Genomic DNA, 17055 nt, shown 5'->3' with positions numbered 1-17055 from the left:
TTCTTATCTTTGTGTTTTGTCATTCTCATATTCCACAGAGTTATTAGCATTATTGTTATTATTTTTTTTTATTATTATTATTTAGTACTAAATGGGAAGTGGAGCCTCACGAGCAGCAGTACATGGGCCATGGGGAACTCGTACGAATGGTGCCGGTGATTTTAGTCTTGTTTCCTGTTCCGCAGAAGGTCCTCCCCGTCGTGTGAGTATGGAGGGAGCATCGTATAGCAAAAATCAAAGCCAATCCTATAAACCGCTTGCCTCATCATTAATATGTGCCAATGATGATTGGGATACAACCTTGCAGTTAACTACAGCTATTTCTCCTAAAGTAGTTCTGGGAACAGAATATGATAACCCTTATTCAAAGGATGAATATCTTCACGGATACGTCTATTATAATAGTGATAGTAGTAGTAGTGAATCCCTGATTCCTGTAAAGATTCATAATTATCAGGGAAGAGGTGGAGGTCGATTTAAACACGGTTATCCATCTCAGTTAAGTGGAGGTGAGGATATTATTCCTTTACTAATTCCTGTGAATGATGGGGAAATAGCTTGTTGTTATAGGATTGTAAGCCTAGATGGACGCACTTGGAGATTTTACAATGATACTGTTTTTTATGAATTAGAAGTATTATGCATTTTTAGTGAGGAATCCCGAATTGAAGTAATGGGCTTTACAACATTACGAGAACGATCTGATGGAAGTTTAGAAGCTCATCTCGTCGTTCATCCAGGTGATACACAAAATTTCATACAAGGAACAGTAAAAATGTTTGAACATGATGTTAAACTACGTCCAGTCAGTCGTGCATTTATGGAAGCTTCTATCCGTGCCTGTGAACCATTTCTTAAAGAAGAAAAAGAAAGAATTTATGCTCTTCTTTCATCAAAAGGTATTAAACGTGGTTCAAACAGCACATGGCATACCACTAGTGAGGATGTACTTCGTTGGTGTGTAGAGAAACAAATTCCATTCATGGATACAGAGTTTCCACCAAATATCTCTTCTCTTCTTGGTAGTCATGCGGATCCAGAGAAGGCCCCATTCCGCTGTGGTTGGTGTAAACCCGAACACTATCTCCCCGCCTATCTCACCCCCCCACCGCAGTCCCCATCTATTCTCACCGTCATCACGGCATCATCGTATGTTTTGCATAATGCCCCGCGACCGCGATCGGTGGGCGTGAGTGCCGTTGGCGGCCGGCCGCTGATGTGTGCGCTCGCCGCCCTCGCCGAGGAGCCCGCGGATGTCGCGCGACTCTTCCGACACCCCGGCGGCCCATCCGCGGCCGGCGATGAACACCACTGCGGGGCCACTCGAGTCACACTCTGCCGAAATGGCTGGTGGACGCCTGTTGTTGTGGATCACTACTTCCCCGTGTTGGATATGCGGCTGGCGGGGGGGAAGTGTGTGGGGGATCCAGCAGAGTTGTGGGTTGGATTGGTGGAAAAGGCATGTGCGAAACTCTGTGGGGGATATGGTTGTTTGTCGAAACTAGATACCCTTGTTGCATTAGGCATGCTTACAGGATATCCTACAAACCGCCTGGATGCTGGTTTAGTAGACACGAAACGTCATCATGAGGAACTCTTTGATAAACTAAGACGTTATGCGGAATTGGGATTTATGATTATCTTTGATAAACCAAGCCCTGCATTAGGTAATAAAAGCTACCAACGACTTGGATTATCGTCAAAGGATGCTTGTACTGTTTTAGATATGAAATTATTTAAACCACTCCCTACCAATAAATCTTCACCCTATGAAAATATTTGGCGTCTTGTGAAACTTAGAAATATTTTTGGTAACTCTGCGGATTGGACGGGAAATTGGGGATCACGTGATCCTGCATGGACACAACATCCAGCCATAGCTCTTGCATGTGGTTATAATGAAAAAGCCAAAGATGATAGTTCCATTTGGATGGAGTGGAATGATGTAGTCCATTACTTTCGTGGATGTGGTGTTTGCTTTCGACATAGTTCCTTCTATCAATATCGTGTGGAACACCATTTTGAAAAAGGAGGTATTCCTGGATGTGTAATCAAGTTGGAAGTACCCTGTCGTACTTTTTTACTGACTGTATTAGATCAGATAGTACGAGGAGGGGATTACCCAGAGCCCATCGTCCTGCATCTCTCACGTCATTGCGTGAAAAGAAATAGTTTACAACACCACACGGAGGATCATCTTCATAATCATCAACAAGTGAATAATGGAAACAGTGAAAAGTCTAAAAAGAAATCGTCACAAAAACAAAATGGGAAATTGCAAGAAGTCGTTTTAAGTTCTACAGAAGACTGTGATGCTCCTAGTAGATGTGCGGTGACCTTCCATGCATTTCCGCAAGTTAGTTTTATTGCTGATTTACTACCGGAGTATAATCCATATTATATTATTCCACGTAGTGCCTCTGGAGAGGGATCCTATGTTTTGAGTTTCTTTACAAGTCTCCCCTGTACATCAGACGGGAGTAAACAAGGAGGTAGTACATCCACAAAGAGTGTATCTTCCTCTAATAATACAGAAAATGGTGTCCGTGCCAGATTTGTACGTTTCTCATCCAAGACAGGAATTTTTCATAATAATATGAAGTTTGAAATTGCCTCGGAAACGTCTGTTAAGTGTCGTTATCAAGTTTCATCCCCATCGGATTCGCCTTTTGCTTTTCCCGGGACTTTTGTGGGTAAGTCTGTGAAGTAAAAGTGATGACAAGTAAAAAGAAGAAAAAAAAGAAGAAGAAAAAATAAAGTAATATCTTGCTCTCTTTGTGTGGGTATATATATGTGTTTTATTTATATTTATATATATTTATATATATATTTATGATTTTCTCTGGTGCTTGTGTGTGGTCTGTGTGTAGTCTGTATATATATATCTATGGTTTTGAATGTGTATAGTCTTTTGTACAAGTATCACATGTGTATGTATGTGTGTGGTTTGCTAAGGACTCATCATCATTGTGCTTTTTTTTTTTTTCTTTTCTGTTCTTTTCTGTTCTTTTCCTTCTCAGAACAGTCCTTTTACCAACCGTACGAGTTGATTTTTATTTTTGGGATGTTGAGATGGATCTATATGCAGATATGTGTGTTGTTTATATGTATGTGGAAATACTGGTGTTAAAGCATATTTCGTTCGATTGCCTCTATCCCATTACGGAATGGGAGAGTTGTTTCTGTTTCTTTTTTTTTTTGTTTTTGTTTACTGGCTTCCCACTCTTTTCTCTTTTTTTTTTTTCTCTTTGTTTGGATTTTTATCACTACAGGCGAATGGAGTTCGTTAAGAAAGAAAAAAAATATCATATTTTGTTTTTTATTGTCTTCTAATAATGCATATTATACTAATGGTTTCTTTTTTCTTTTCTTTTTTTTCGACACGATTGTTTCCCATTTGTTTCTTCAATGTACGTCGCTTTCTTTTTCATTCTTTACATAGCTAAAGAAAAAAAAAAAAAAACGTTAATAGTATTGATTTATATTGTTTGTTTCTCACTCACTCTCTCTTTCTCTTTCCTAGAGTGGATCTTGTTTACATGACACTATTGACTACTACTATATATATCTATATACATATATATATTTATTTATTTGTTTATTTATTTCTCCCTCTTTTCTCCATTCATCCTAAACAGCAAGCACCCACAAGCTAAAAGAAAACAACAAACTACTACTACTACAACTACTAACAAAAAAGTAAAAGAAAAAAAAAAAGAAAAACACTACTTCTTTTATTATTATTATTATTATCTATTCCTCATGGGTTCCTCCTCTTCCAAGAACAAGAACGGTGCCCTCATCGGCACCCCCACCATGACCGGCACGATGACCACCCCACTCTTCAACGGCCTCCTCCTACGCATCATAGATGAGCGCACCGGCACCTGGGGATTCTACAGCAACACAGAAGACTACGAATTCCACATTTTTTATCTCTTCGGTGTCGATAGCACACTGGAGCCCTTTGGCCAAACCACCATGACAGAAGAGGACGACGGCATTATGTGTGAAATGACGCTCTACCCACTCGAGACAAAGAAGTTCGTGCAGGGCGATGTGAGCAGTTACGAGTGCAAAATAGAGGCCCGCCCACTCTCAGAGGAATACTTCCAATCCCACCCGAAAGTAAATGAGCGGAAGTACTACCGCCGCCTGGTCCCACCAAAGGCAAAGAGTTTTTAAATCTACTTTATCTACTCTTGAAAAAAAAAAAAAAAGAATAAAGTGATCAGAGAGAAGTCTCTGTGTTTATTTATTTTGTTTTTTTTTTCTTCATTTTTTTTTTTTTTTTTTGGGGGGGGGGATATATTAGGTGTTTATGACACTATTCATTCATCTGCTGTAGGAGAAACAGAAGAAAATGAAAAAAAAAACTAATAAAAAGAAAAAAAAAAGTAATAGTAATAATAAAAACCAAAAAAAAAAAATATTCTCTAGTTTAGAGCGAAAAAAAAAGAAAATAAGGAATTTCCTTTCTTGATGTTTTTTTTTTTTTTTTAATTTGCGGATGTCTGTCTCTTTTTTTTCTTTTGTTCCCTTTTTTTTTTTTTTTTTTTTTTTTTTTTTNTTTTTAAATCTACTTTATCTACTCTTGAAAAAAAAAAAAAAAGAATAAAGTGATCAGAGAGAAGTCTCTGTGTTTATTTATTTTGTTTTTTTTTTTTTTTTTTTTTTACTATCATTTAAATGTGATAATACATCGCCCCTTTTGTTTGGCGTCAATATATCTATTTATATATATAAATTTATATATTGTATGTTTCTCTTCGTTGATATGTGTTATATAAAGAGAAAATGTGTAAAAAGGAGATGTATATATATAACTATGTATGTATGTCTGTGTGTGCGTGTGTAATTAGACGTGGGCTGAGAAAATGTGTGTATATCTTCATTGTAGCAGTAGTCTGCGATCCCGTAAATTTTCCTTTCTCTTCCTTTGTCTTTTTGTTTTGTTTTTACTGATGACTGTTGATGTCCGTCTTCTTCATCACTTATAATGATTACCGAGTTGATAATAAAAGAAAAAGAAAAGAGAAGGGTGATGTAGAAATAAGACGTAAAAACAGTGTAGAGATCAAAGAAGAATGAGTTAATGTTCTTTTTTTTTGTTTTCTCTGAGATGTGAGAGCTATCTTTATTTTAAAACTGACCTGATATCATTAGGGAGGTTGATTAAATAAATAAAAAAAAATATATATATATATTTGACTCGACAGAAACGGAAAGAATCACTGAGAGCGAAAGAGAGTCAAAAGAAGAGAATGAGAAACAAAAAAAAAGAAAGGGAACTCTCCTAGTTTCAGTCATATTCATCGTTTACTTTTTTTTTTTTGATTTGAGTTTATTTATTTTGTTTTATTTGTTTTTATTTCCTATTTCTTTTTTTTTTCTTCTTCGTCCATCTATTTAATGGTGAATCTCTATGTTTAGGTGTTATTACTTTTTTCTTTCTTTACGTATTTCTGTTTTTCACATGAACAAATCTATGGAGAGAGAAAGAAAAAAGCAAGAAAAAAATGTGTAAGGAGAGAAAGAAAGAAAGAAAATAAAAGATGACGAAAGAATGGTAAAAAAAAAAAAAAAAAGATGATTTATTCATTATTACTATTATTGTTATTATTTCTTTTTTTTTTTTTCTGTTTTCATACTGTCTTGATGGTATTTATATATTTTTATCCCTTATCTGCTGCTTTATTATCATTTTACTCTTCCCAATCTCTTGTCTCCATTTACTATTATTATTATTATTATTATTATTTATTATTATTATAATTTACTACACAGAAAGCAATAAAAAAGGCTTTTGTCGCTAAACAACAAGAACTAGGGTTCAAACAAACAAACAAACAAACAAACAGAAAAACACTTTATCTATATATATCTATATATATCTATATATATATCTATATACAAGTATCTGTGATGGGTTCCTCTTCGTCCACCTCGTACCGCAATGGCAAGCCGACCTTTGACGACGCCACGGAGGTCCATCCGATGTTCAACGGCCTTCTCTTCCGCCTGAGCGACCGCAAGAACGGCCGCTGGGGCTTCTACAACGACTCCCCGGACTACACCATGCACGTCGCGGTGCTCTTCGACTACGACAGTCAAATCGTCCCGCTCGGCTCCACCAACGCCTTCCGCATTGACGACCCGGAGGCGGGCCGCGAGGACGACATGGGGAAATACCTCGCGGAGGTCGACGTCCCCCCACTCGCAACGGAAATGTTCGTGGAGGGGAAAGTGACCGGATGGAGCATCGACACACTCGAGGCACGCTCACACCAGGATGAACAGGTATACCGCTTGTAGAGGGAGGAAAGTATATATACATATATATATATATATATATGTATGGTTAAAATTAAATTAAAAGAAAAAAAAGAAGAAATAACGAAAGAAAGGGAGAAAGAGAAGAGGGAGAGAAAAGAGGATATGATTAAAGAAAATGTCAAAAAAAAAGGAGAAAAAGAAAAAGTGGGGATATTGGTAGATGAGAAATGAAGCGAAGAAAGTTTTTTTTTTTTTTTAAAAAAAAGGAAAAAAAAAGAGAGAGAAAAGGAAAAAAAGACAAAACGTTAACATCACAAACAGCATTATTAGAGAGAAAAAGTGAAGAAAGAGACGCAGTCTCCTACGTTTTCTCTAATGCTGTTTGTGTGTGTGTGTGTGTGTGTGTGTGTGTTTTTAGGAATATCTAAAATCCCATCTCGTGAGATGTGAATTAAGCCAAAAAAAAGAAAAAAATGATATTTACAGTCTGACGAAATAATAAATAAGATGTTTGCAAAGAAAAAAAAAGAAATAATAATGGCTTTTTTTTTTTTTTCTTGTTTCCAACCCTGGTTCTCTTGGACCTTTTTCGTTTTCTCTTTTTTTTTGTGGTGGGGTTTTTACGTGCTCTTGATATCCAAAGTTTGGGATCTTTTCTCTTTTGCTGATAAAGAAAGGAAGAAGAAAAACAAAATGAAAGAGAAAAGAACAGTAAAACCCAACTGAGAATAAAAAGAAAAAAAAAAAAAAACAGAAAACAGAAGAAAAAAGCAGGAGATTGACCATAAAATAAAAAGAACAAAAGGAAAACAGAAAAAAAAAAAGAACCCAATGTCTAAAGAAAGTACCAGGAGTGTTGACGAATTATGTGAGTAGTGAAGAGTGGAGGGTTTCTGAGTCACACCTCCTTCCTCTCTTTTTTTTTTTTTCTATCTATTTATTTATTTATTTTTATCTCTTTTTTCTTTCTTTCATTGTTTTTATTTATTTATTTATTTTTTTACATCTAGCTATATTTGACCTGTTTCCATGTATGTGTTTAAGTGAAACTTGAATGGGCCATTGACATCCCATTCATTAATCGCCATTACGATAAAGATGATGATGACGTTTTTTTTTTTTGTTGACCGCATCCCCCCCTTTTTTTTTCTTTCTTCATCCCTATCCCTCTCTCTTTCTCCCTCTCTTTCTGTTTTTTTTTTTATCTTTGTTTTGTTTTTTTTACTTTATGCATATGTGACCCGCTTTTTTCTTTTTTTGTTTTTTACTTCCTGTGTATTTTATACACTTGTGTCTCTTTGTAAATGTGGCTAGATGAGATGCAGTTTTATTTTTATTTCAATTTTCATAGTGCACGTTTTAGCAAGTAGAGATGGCTTATGGTGCTTTTTCTTTTTTTTTTTTTTTTCTTTTCTTACCTTTATCCATGTATCTATCTATCTGTGTATGTGAGTGTGTTTATATTGTAATGACTTTTTTTTTTTCTTTTCTTCTTTTTCTCTCTTTCTGCAAAATGTTGGTTTTTCTTTATCTTCACAAGGGACGCATTCCACCAAATACCCAAAACGTAACCATATATTAAAAAAAGAAAAAAAGAATAAAAGGAGAGCTCTCTCTTTATGTGTATGGTGGTAGACGCAGGGCTACTGGAAGGACAGAATAGGGGAATTTTAAAAGGAAGTTAGATTTCAAGAAAAATAAAGAAAGAAAAATAAAGAAATAAAGCGACACATAAAAAAAAGTTTGGCGGAATTATAGATAGATCTTTGTTTTTATTTAGTTGTGTTTTTTTTCCCTATTCCAGGCGTAGTGAAAAGGAGAAGGGAAGAAGAAAAAAATAAAAAAAATCAAATTGGAGAAAAGAAGAAGAAAAAAAAAAGGAAAGAAAAATAAACGTCGTGTTTCTTTTATTGCTTATTCGGCGTTTATTTATTTATTTTTTTTTCATTTTCGTCTCTTATTATTGGACGTTGGAGGGTGAGAAAGAAAGAGAAAGATAGATAGATAGAGAGAGATTCTATATCTATCTATCTATCTATCTATTTCTCTTTGTGTGTGAGTGTGTATCTGTCTGTGTCTCTGCCTATAGTGCGCGGGGGTAGGGCCTGAAGAAAAGAAAACTGAATTTTTTTTGAATAGTTTTCTTTTCTTTTAAATTTAATTTGACGTATTCGGTAATCTTCTTTTTTTTATTTATTTGTTTATATCGTTGCAATCTCCCTATTCCCCCTCCCTTCACGACCGAACCGGTAAATGACTACAGACGCATCGTCCTTGCAAATACGACTAGTGATACCATCCGCCCCCTCTCCGCCCCCTACACTGTTAACATCCGCATCTAAACGCACGGGCACCGCCTGCACGTGTAATGATGGGAATTGTGAACACATGTCTTTACTGCGACCCTACACAGATGCCGAGATGGAGGCGGTGGAACGGCGACGATGGCGAAGATTAGTTCAAGAGGGATGGTTTCATCAGAGTGTACATTACCAACGATGGGATGAAGAGGCATTGATGCGGGGATCTTCTTATCGTCCACGTGTGGTTGCGGCTCGCACGAATGTGAGGACGACAACAACAGCGGCATTAGTGTTGAGTCTCAATCTTGATCCCGATATTTGGACACATGATGGGAGTAGTGGTGGTAGTATCTTAATATCCGGTGAGGAGGGTTTACCACGGGAAACCTCACATTTATATCTATGGCGTATACCAGCGTTATTACCAGGGGATAAGTATGATATTTTAAATGAATTGGGGAGGCAACTGGAGAGACAGTATCGATCTCTTTCGAAACGTTCTTTTATAGTAAGTCATTCTCACAATGCACGACCAGAAGATTTTATGCGAAGTTTAAGACAATGTCGTCAACAGGCAGGTGCACAGGGTAAAGTTATATTACACTATGGAGGGTATGGAGTGTCAAGACCACGAAATGGTTCACTCTATCTTGTTTCTCCTTCTGGAGATTCTGTTAAATATTCACTGGATGCACTTCGATTACAGGTTGGATTTCCACTTGTCATGATAGCCGACTGTGCGAATGCTGGAAGTATTTTAAAACACCTTTTAGAAACCCGACAAATGGATGAAGATAGTCAACACCTTACATATAGAAGATATGGTAAAACAATTAGTGGATCCGCTTTAGATGATACCGATCGTTCAGAAGTGGTTTTACCAAGTTGGGGAAGATATGATGGCACAACCACAACGACGACTACTGGTACAAATGTGACAGCAACAACAACGACTAATGCGAATACGACGAGTAATGCTGGTGTTGGTGGTATAGATAGTACCACAGGGACTACAAATGTTAATAATACCTCCTTTTTAATGGGTTTACGTGGATTAGGATCAGGTGCAGCATCACCTACAGGTCCATTATTACGTGATGATTTCTTTTTTATCGGGGCAACAGAAGATGGGGAATTACCACAACATCCAATGTTGCCATCTGATATTCTCACATCTTGTTTGACCACACCAGTACAAATGGCATTGCTCTGGTTTATTGCAGAGAATACACACACAGCAGATATTCATCCTCTTCTTATGTATCTTATTCCAGGTTCATTAGAAGATAAAAAGACTCCACTTGGTCAATTACAATGGGCTTTCATGTCTATTGCAGAATCTATTGCATGGTCTTCTTTTCCTTATTCCTTATTTATGCATCTTTTCCGAGAAGACGTTGTTGTAGCTCCATTATTTCGTGGATATTTGCTTGCGGAACGTATTATTACCGCTTTAGGGGGTACAATAACGGTATATCCACCTTTACCACGTACGAACGCTCATTCAAAATGGGATACTTTAGATAATATTATTGAACGAACTTTGGTTTCTTTACAACATGCTGTTCAGCCAGTACCCCCAAAAGTATTAACAACTCTTGAATTTCGAGAATGGCTGGATTGGAATGTAATTAAATGGCGTTATACACAAGGATCTATGTCATTACCATCATTAAAAGATAATGCTGTTGTGGTTCCAGATTTTCTGGAAGAAGATCTGCGAGTTATGGCGGCTTCTTGTGAACGTATTACAGAGCAGAGTTTCTTTCGTCTTGGTTGTAGTGAATCCACATCACTGGATCATCATCAAGAAGAAAAAACATTTGGTCGTTTTGGTGAGTCAGCAAAACGATCATCGTATAGTAAAGAGTTAAGTGAACATTCTCTTTTGTTTTTTCGAACCCAAGCGGGTGGTGGTGTTAGTGTTGGAGGATTAGGAGTAGGAGTAGGCAGTACGGCAACAATGCCGTTTCCTTTTATTACAAGTTTGCCCATGTTACTTCAAGGTTTATTGGTGATATCTCACCGAGATAGAGCCACTGAATTGGTTTGTCGATTGGTAGATGCTGGTCCTCCTGCAGTAGCCGCTTCTGCACAGGTGGGAATATTTAATATGGCTTTAATGCATTACTGGAGACGAGATGATTTAAAACATCTTTTACCAGCTTTATTATTTATCTATACAAAGGCCTGTTATACTGATCCAGCTCTGGCAGGTATAGATATAACCCAACGGAATGTTGTACTTGAAAAGTCTTTGGAATTATTAACTTCTCCAGTGGAGATTATGACTAATTCTATTGGAGTCCCTGGTGCTTGGCAGCATGAAGTTTTAGGACCTTGGGTAAAACCACGGGGTCAACAGTTGTTGGCAGCCTCCCTACTCGCTATGCTTTGTTTACACTCCAGAGAAAGTCGACGTCGCTGTCGTGAACGTGATGCTCTACCTGTATGTTGTAAACTCTTGCAGACTGCAGCTAATACCACAGTTGTGAATACGTTTGGTGTAGTTATGAATACATTATTTATGCAACCTCAAGATCAAAAAGAAGGTTTAACTGGTGGAATAGCAGAAGAAGAAGGAGGAGGAAGAGTTGGAGAAGAAGGTGGTGGTGGTGGTGGTGATAGTGAAGAGAGTATTTGGGAATCTAAACCCTCTAATAAATGTTTTGAAAAGACAGAAAACTATAATACATCATCTATAACTACAATGTATGTACTTTCTCTTATTGCTTTACTGGTGTCATTAATATGGGAGAATGAACCTCTCACACCTGCTACTATGGATGAACCAGAGAAGAAGGAAGTTCTACTATCTGCACGGGTACATCTTTCAAGCGCTATTAAAGCTTTGCGATCATTACTTGGGGCATATCCATCTGTGGTGCGTGGGGCTTCTCTAAAGGCCCTTACTGCCATCATGATATCTCCTATCACCAATAAAGAGACCGCATTGGAATGTATTCAAGTCATCGCCGAATGCAGCGAAATCCATGTTGGACCATGGGAAGGTAATACAGATAATCGTTTAGAGTTTGTTGCAGCTTTTTTTCTGGCAATGAAGTGGTTAATTGATTCTCTCTCGTCTACCATGTCTATAGAGGAAATAAGACAGACCGTGCATTCCGAGTTAACGAGAGCGCATCGCCCAATGATGGATCCATCTTCTCGAGATAATACTAATACTAATAATAATAATAATAACAATAATAATAATAATAATAATAATATTAAAAATACAAGGCGTTTTTCTGATGTGGATCATCCCCCATCACGCTCACCGTTACGCCCTACTTCAACAACAAGAAGAAAAACATCAACAACGACAAGAAATATAAATGTGTTTGAATCTACTACTACTACAGTATCCGGGGAAGTGGCATTGGATTCTTCTACTTCTACTTCCACTTCCATGTCTACAGGTGCGGTAAACCATTTATTGACATTGTTAACCACATTTGCAGATCGACTTGCGGTGGCTACACAAGATCCATGTCCTTTTGTGGCTACACACGCACGTAAAGTATTGCTAGACGATCTTTCTTTTCTTCAACTGCGACGTTTCTTTTGTTTTCATACCTCCGATGCTGTTGCGTGTTGCGGTCGTGTTGGTCCACCCGCGACTTCTAATAATTCCGGTATTGTAAATTTTTTATCCGATATTTTTAGTACCATTACTTCACGTGGCGTAAAGCCAGATATGCGAGGAGGCGATCGTCAAAGTAATGGAGGTTTGCGAAGCCTGAATGAAGATAGCGGGGTGGATTCTATTGGTGCGAGTATAAACGCAGGAGTAGTTGGGCTTGGCGTTGGTGTTGGTTCGAGTAGTGGAAAAGGAAGAGTTTCAGAGACGAGCGTTTCACTGCGTGCTATTTCTGTACATGATAGTTCCACTGTTACTTCCTTTGTTTTTACCATCCTCTCATTTCTTTCAGAGTTGTTACTTGTACCTCTGGATGACTGTGATCCTCGACACCCGTTTAATCTTGATAAGGATACACAACTTCGAAAATATCTACAACGACTTCGTAATGGATTACAAATATCTTCATCTGTTGGATTTGGATATCATGATAACGATGTATATGGTCTGGCGATGTCTCCCTTGTTTCCATCTGGTTCAACCTTCTTAACACGTTCTGCAAGCTTCATGCAAATGTTCTCTCTAGATGATGAAGGAAGGGGTCGTACACCAGTATTCTCACCTCTTATGAATTCTACAGCTTCTTTTTTTACGGGAGGGGATACACCTAAAACATCTAGTAAAGAACGGGATGCATCGTATCAACTTTTATGTGAGAAAAATACATTTGTAGAACGTGATGGTCATGTACAAGTACTCACATTTCATCCAACCGATCGACATATTATTACGGGAACAGATCAAGGTGTAATTCAGGTTTGGTCCCTTTCAGAAGAAAATGGATATTCCACCACTGCCACTACTACCACTACTACTACTACTACTACTTCCCCAGCAAAGGAAGTTTCTACATCTACTGCCATTGATGGTTGTCATTTATTAGCAAATATTCAAATATCAGATGTAGTAACACGACCGGATTCTATTGTACCACCCTCATGTCTTTTACGGTATATGTACAGCACACCTCCGGCATTAGCACAGCGGGGTGGAAATTATCATTCCACGCTGGGCGATAATAATGGACGAGGATCAAAAACAAAAGATGATCCACTCACAGGATTACATCTCATAGATGCCGCCTATCGTTCATTACTGTGTGCAGTGACTCGATCCGGATCTGTACAGTTATTTTCCTCCTACACCAATGCAGCCACTGTTCGACGAGTAACATCCTTTAGGACCATGACGCGTGAAGAATCTCTTAGAAGTCATCAGTGTCTTTCTAGTTATCATGTTCCTGCGATGTTATTACATCTTTCTGGGGCAGATGGATCCATCACATCATGGGATTTAGAATATGAACATAGAGTTTCAAAGGATCTTGGGTATGGTGAACTTCGTGGTACTCCATCAACGGTGGCCTCACACCCCTATGATGCTTTTACATTAGCTGTAGGGGCAACATCTGTTTATCTTTATGATTTGCGGAAACCATCTAGTGCTACACACATCTTGCGAGATCCCACATCCTTAGGGGAAACATTACAACAACACCACCACCAACACCAACAACAACAACAACGACCTATATTGGGGGATTACAATAATTCATTATGTCTACACATTGGTTTCTCATGCCGTTATCCACATGGTATAGTGACTGGCTATGGTGGAGAACAGGGTATTGTGTTGATGTGGGATGATCGTTATATTCGACAGCCGCTTTATCAGACTGTCGTCTCTGACGCTGCAGCCACCAGCACCTCTACCCTCACTTCCGTACGGTATATGGATATTCAACATTATAATAGCCAACTCACAACCATGTCTGTAACAGCAGATGCACTCTTTTTAACAGACGCCCTTGGTCAGTTCTCCCCAACAACAACAACATCAGCAGGAGGAGGAGGAGGAGGAGGAGGAGGAATAACATCAACAGTATCTAGTGGTAAGACTCATATTCGACTTATGCAACAGCCCGGTGCGGCTTCTTTTCACCCTATCCTACCTCTTTGCGGTGTGGTGAGTGGAAACACTCTGCAATTATATGGAAGGAGAAGGAAGAGATAGTGTGTGTGTGTGTTTAGTGGACAGGGTCTTTGCATTATCGAATGTGATGATCTAGATGATTTTTTTTTTTCTTTTTGTTTTACTGCGTGTTTAAAGATGTATTTTTCTATTTATATTTTTAATATTATCTGGAAAAGGGGTTTGTGCCCATATATTTATATTTATCTCTCTCTCTCTGTGTGTGTGTGTGTATGGAATAATGGGGGTGGAGAGGGGGGAGTGATGTAATGCTAGTGAATGATGAGGACTCTGTACTTATGTGGGAATTATGATGATAATGATAATGATAATGATGCTGAGAGAAATGAATGGATATGAAGAAAAGGAGTATCACTTTTGTGCGATCTCTTTTCTCGCTTAGCGGCTCACGTCTTTTTTCCTTTTTTTTTTGTTCTTCTTTTCCTTTCTGAGAGCTTGCGAAAAAAAAGGTGGATGGGTGAGTGGGTGAGAAGGTTCTGGCCTTGCAGTTTGACTGAAGAACAAATATAAATGATATCTCCTTTATCTTCATTTCACGAAGAGACTACAGTTTGTTGTTGTGGAGGAGCGGCTGGGGATTTTCTTTGAAAGAAATCCCACGCATATTATTCCTCTTTATTTCTCTGAGGTGTGTGTGTGTGGATGGATGGATGGATGGATGGATGGGCTAATGGTAGACTTTACACCACCTTCTTGTTACCATGTATATGTTAATGGTATTGCGTAAAGAGATGAAGGAAGGAAGGAAAGAAGGAATAAAGGAATGAATAATAATAATAATAATAATAATAATAATAATAATAATAATAATAATAATAATAATAATAATAATGAGGAGGTTGAGGTGTTATTGCCTTTCCCCTCTGCCTTGTTATGATTGTACGTTGTGAGAGAAAAAGGAGTTTAGGTGTAGACTATATTTATTATTCCTCTTGTCAAACGCTTGCTCTCTCGCACTCTAATGTACATACATAGATACACGAAAAAAAAAGGAAAGAGAGAAAGAGAAAAGGAGGGGGAGTTCATTCCAATACTTTTATTATTTTACTTTTCGACTGTGTAGCGTTGTAAGTTTGTTGGGGTGAAGTGTAGATGGGGAAGAAAAAGACTTTGCTATATTATTATCTTTATTATTATTATTATTATTATTATTATTATTATTATTTTGCATCATTTATTTTCATCTCTTTTTTTTTCTTTGTTTGTTCTTACTTTTTTTTTTTGTCATTCTCATTTTCTTATATTCATTCATTCATTGATACACTCCTCTAATCACTCTATTCTATTGCAGTTTCTTATCTGCTGTCGGGTGTGCATACGTTTGTTTGTTTGTGTGCGTCTTATTATTATTTTTTTTTTGTTGTTGTGTATGTGTACAAACGCATATGTGTATGATGTCGTGTAGTGTGTGTGGGAGGAATGTATACATTCTCACAGAATCTCTGTTTGGTATTTGAATTCTTTTCTCTTCTATCTATTTATCTAATTTCTATTTCTCTCTCTCTCTCTCTCTCTCTCTTTTGTTCCCTTAATAATGAGTGGTGGAGAAAACACAGTGATAGCCGGCATAAAGTAAAGTAAAAAAGAAAAAAAAAAAGAACAAAGAGAAAGAAATAAGAAGGATCATATATATATATATATATATATATATATATATATATATATATATATTTAAAAAAAGAAGGAACCATAGAGGGGAATATCTGCCTGTAAAAAAAAAAAAAAGACAAAACGAACAAAACAAGTGTAACGACCTAATCAAGGTAATATTTTATCGTTATTCTTTGTATTGGCTTCACACCGAGTGGGACGTAAATATGAGTTACGTTGATTCTGGTGATAACAAGATCCACTTACATGAGGGACAGCAGGAGTCCACGCAGAAGCGCATGCCGGGAGGAAATTACAAGGCGACGGCAATCCAAGCAGTGGTGAAGGAAGTATTAAGTGACGGAGAAGAGACGCAGGTAAACTTTGCAGCTGTGCATCGTGAAGTGATTGTTGTGGCATCGACTATTGATAACACCTCTGATGATGAACCACAAGATAATAATGATAATAGAAATAAAAAGAATATTAAAAATGTTCATGAGCAACAAGAAGATAATAATAATAATAATAATAATAATAATAATAATAATGATAATGGTGATGAATCTAAATTGCCTGTCTTTAGACGGAAGAGTCGCACGGAGGAGGGCAACTCCTCTCCGGTAGTGATGCCCGCCGCTGGTGTCTCCTCCTCATTAGAGAGTGAGCCAGCTCCCACCCGACAGGAACCAACAATCGTTCACGTTCATAATGGCTCTGAAGGGCGTTGTAAGTCTGTGCAGGTAACCGACATGGATCCCGATATGTTTAAAGGCCCCGGCCCAGCAAAGGAATTCCACTATGATCGCATCTTCCGTTGTTTTGATGTTGAGGGTGGCATTCTATTTCGACTCGTGGATGATCGACACCACACGTGGGCCTATTACAACGACACCTACACATATGCAGTCCGTGTGCGGGTGGTCTTTGGGCCGGAGAGTGCCGTGGAGGCCCTCGGCGCGGCGCAGCGCACCCCGTTGGGGGACGTGGACTCCGGCCGCTGCGCCGTGGAGGCCATCGTGGCCCCCGGGCAGACAATGTGGTTCATGCACGGGGAATATAATGGATTCAGCAGCAACTACACCGCCGTGTTGGCGACCTCTGCAACCACCACACCCGCAACGGAGGAGGTGGAGGGTCTACAGCAGTCCAGCACGAGAGGAGGGAGAACAACGGGAACCGTCAGTGTGAAGACAGTGTCCTTGTCGAATGGAAGGGAGTAAAGAGTGTATATATATATATATATATATA

At 38.1% G+C, this 17055-nt stretch overlaps 5 protein-coding genes across 5 annotated transcripts; all 5 read left to right on the top strand.

Moving 5' to 3' along the window:
• Positions 1-91: 91 nt before the first annotated feature.
• Positions 92-2710, top strand: TM35_000141730 (calpain-like cysteine peptidase; the record flags this gene model as incomplete). Its single annotated transcript, XM_029025618.1, has 1 exon — positions 92-2710. One exon carries the CDS (start codon positions 92-94, stop codon positions 2708-2710), a length of 2619 nt encoding a protein of 872 aa, XP_028883028.1.
• A 1052-nt stretch (positions 2711-3762) lies between these two features.
• On the top strand, positions 3763-4185 carry TM35_000141720 (calpain-like cysteine peptidase, Clan CA, family C2; the record flags this gene model as incomplete). The annotated part of the gene is made up of 1 exon (XM_029025617.1): positions 3763-4185. One exon carries the CDS (start codon positions 3763-3765, stop codon positions 4183-4185), a length of 423 nt encoding a protein of 140 aa, XP_028883027.1.
• Positions 4186-5925: 1740 nt separating this feature from the next.
• Positions 5926-6315, top strand: TM35_000141710 (putative calpain-like protein; the record flags this gene model as incomplete). The annotated part of the gene is made up of 1 exon (XM_029025616.1): positions 5926-6315. The coding sequence occupies one exon, from the start codon at positions 5926-5928 to the stop codon at positions 6313-6315; it is 390 nt and encodes a 129-aa protein (XP_028883026.1).
• A 2214-nt stretch (positions 6316-8529) lies between these two features.
• TM35_000141700 (uncharacterized protein) lies at positions 8530-14235 on the top strand (the record flags this gene model as incomplete). The annotated part of the gene is made up of 1 exon (XM_029025615.1): positions 8530-14235. One exon carries the CDS (start codon positions 8530-8532, stop codon positions 14233-14235), a length of 5706 nt encoding a protein of 1901 aa, XP_028883025.1.
• Positions 14236-16031: 1796 nt separating this feature from the next.
• TM35_000141690 (uncharacterized protein) lies at positions 16032-17027 on the top strand (the record flags this gene model as incomplete). Its single annotated transcript, XM_029025614.1, has 1 exon — positions 16032-17027. One exon carries the CDS (start codon positions 16032-16034, stop codon positions 17025-17027), a length of 996 nt encoding a protein of 331 aa, XP_028883024.1.
• Positions 17028-17055: the final 28 nt, after the last annotated feature.

The sequence above is a fragment of the Trypanosoma theileri genome, assembly GCF_002087225.1.
Source record: "Trypanosoma theileri isolate Edinburgh chromosome Unknown TM35_Tth_14_V1, whole genome shotgun sequence".
Classification (NCBI taxonomy): domain Eukaryota; phylum Euglenozoa; class Kinetoplastea; order Trypanosomatida; family Trypanosomatidae; genus Trypanosoma; species Trypanosoma theileri.
Note: the sequence above shows the minus strand (reverse complement) of the source record. Positions and strands in the feature narration are given on the sequence as shown.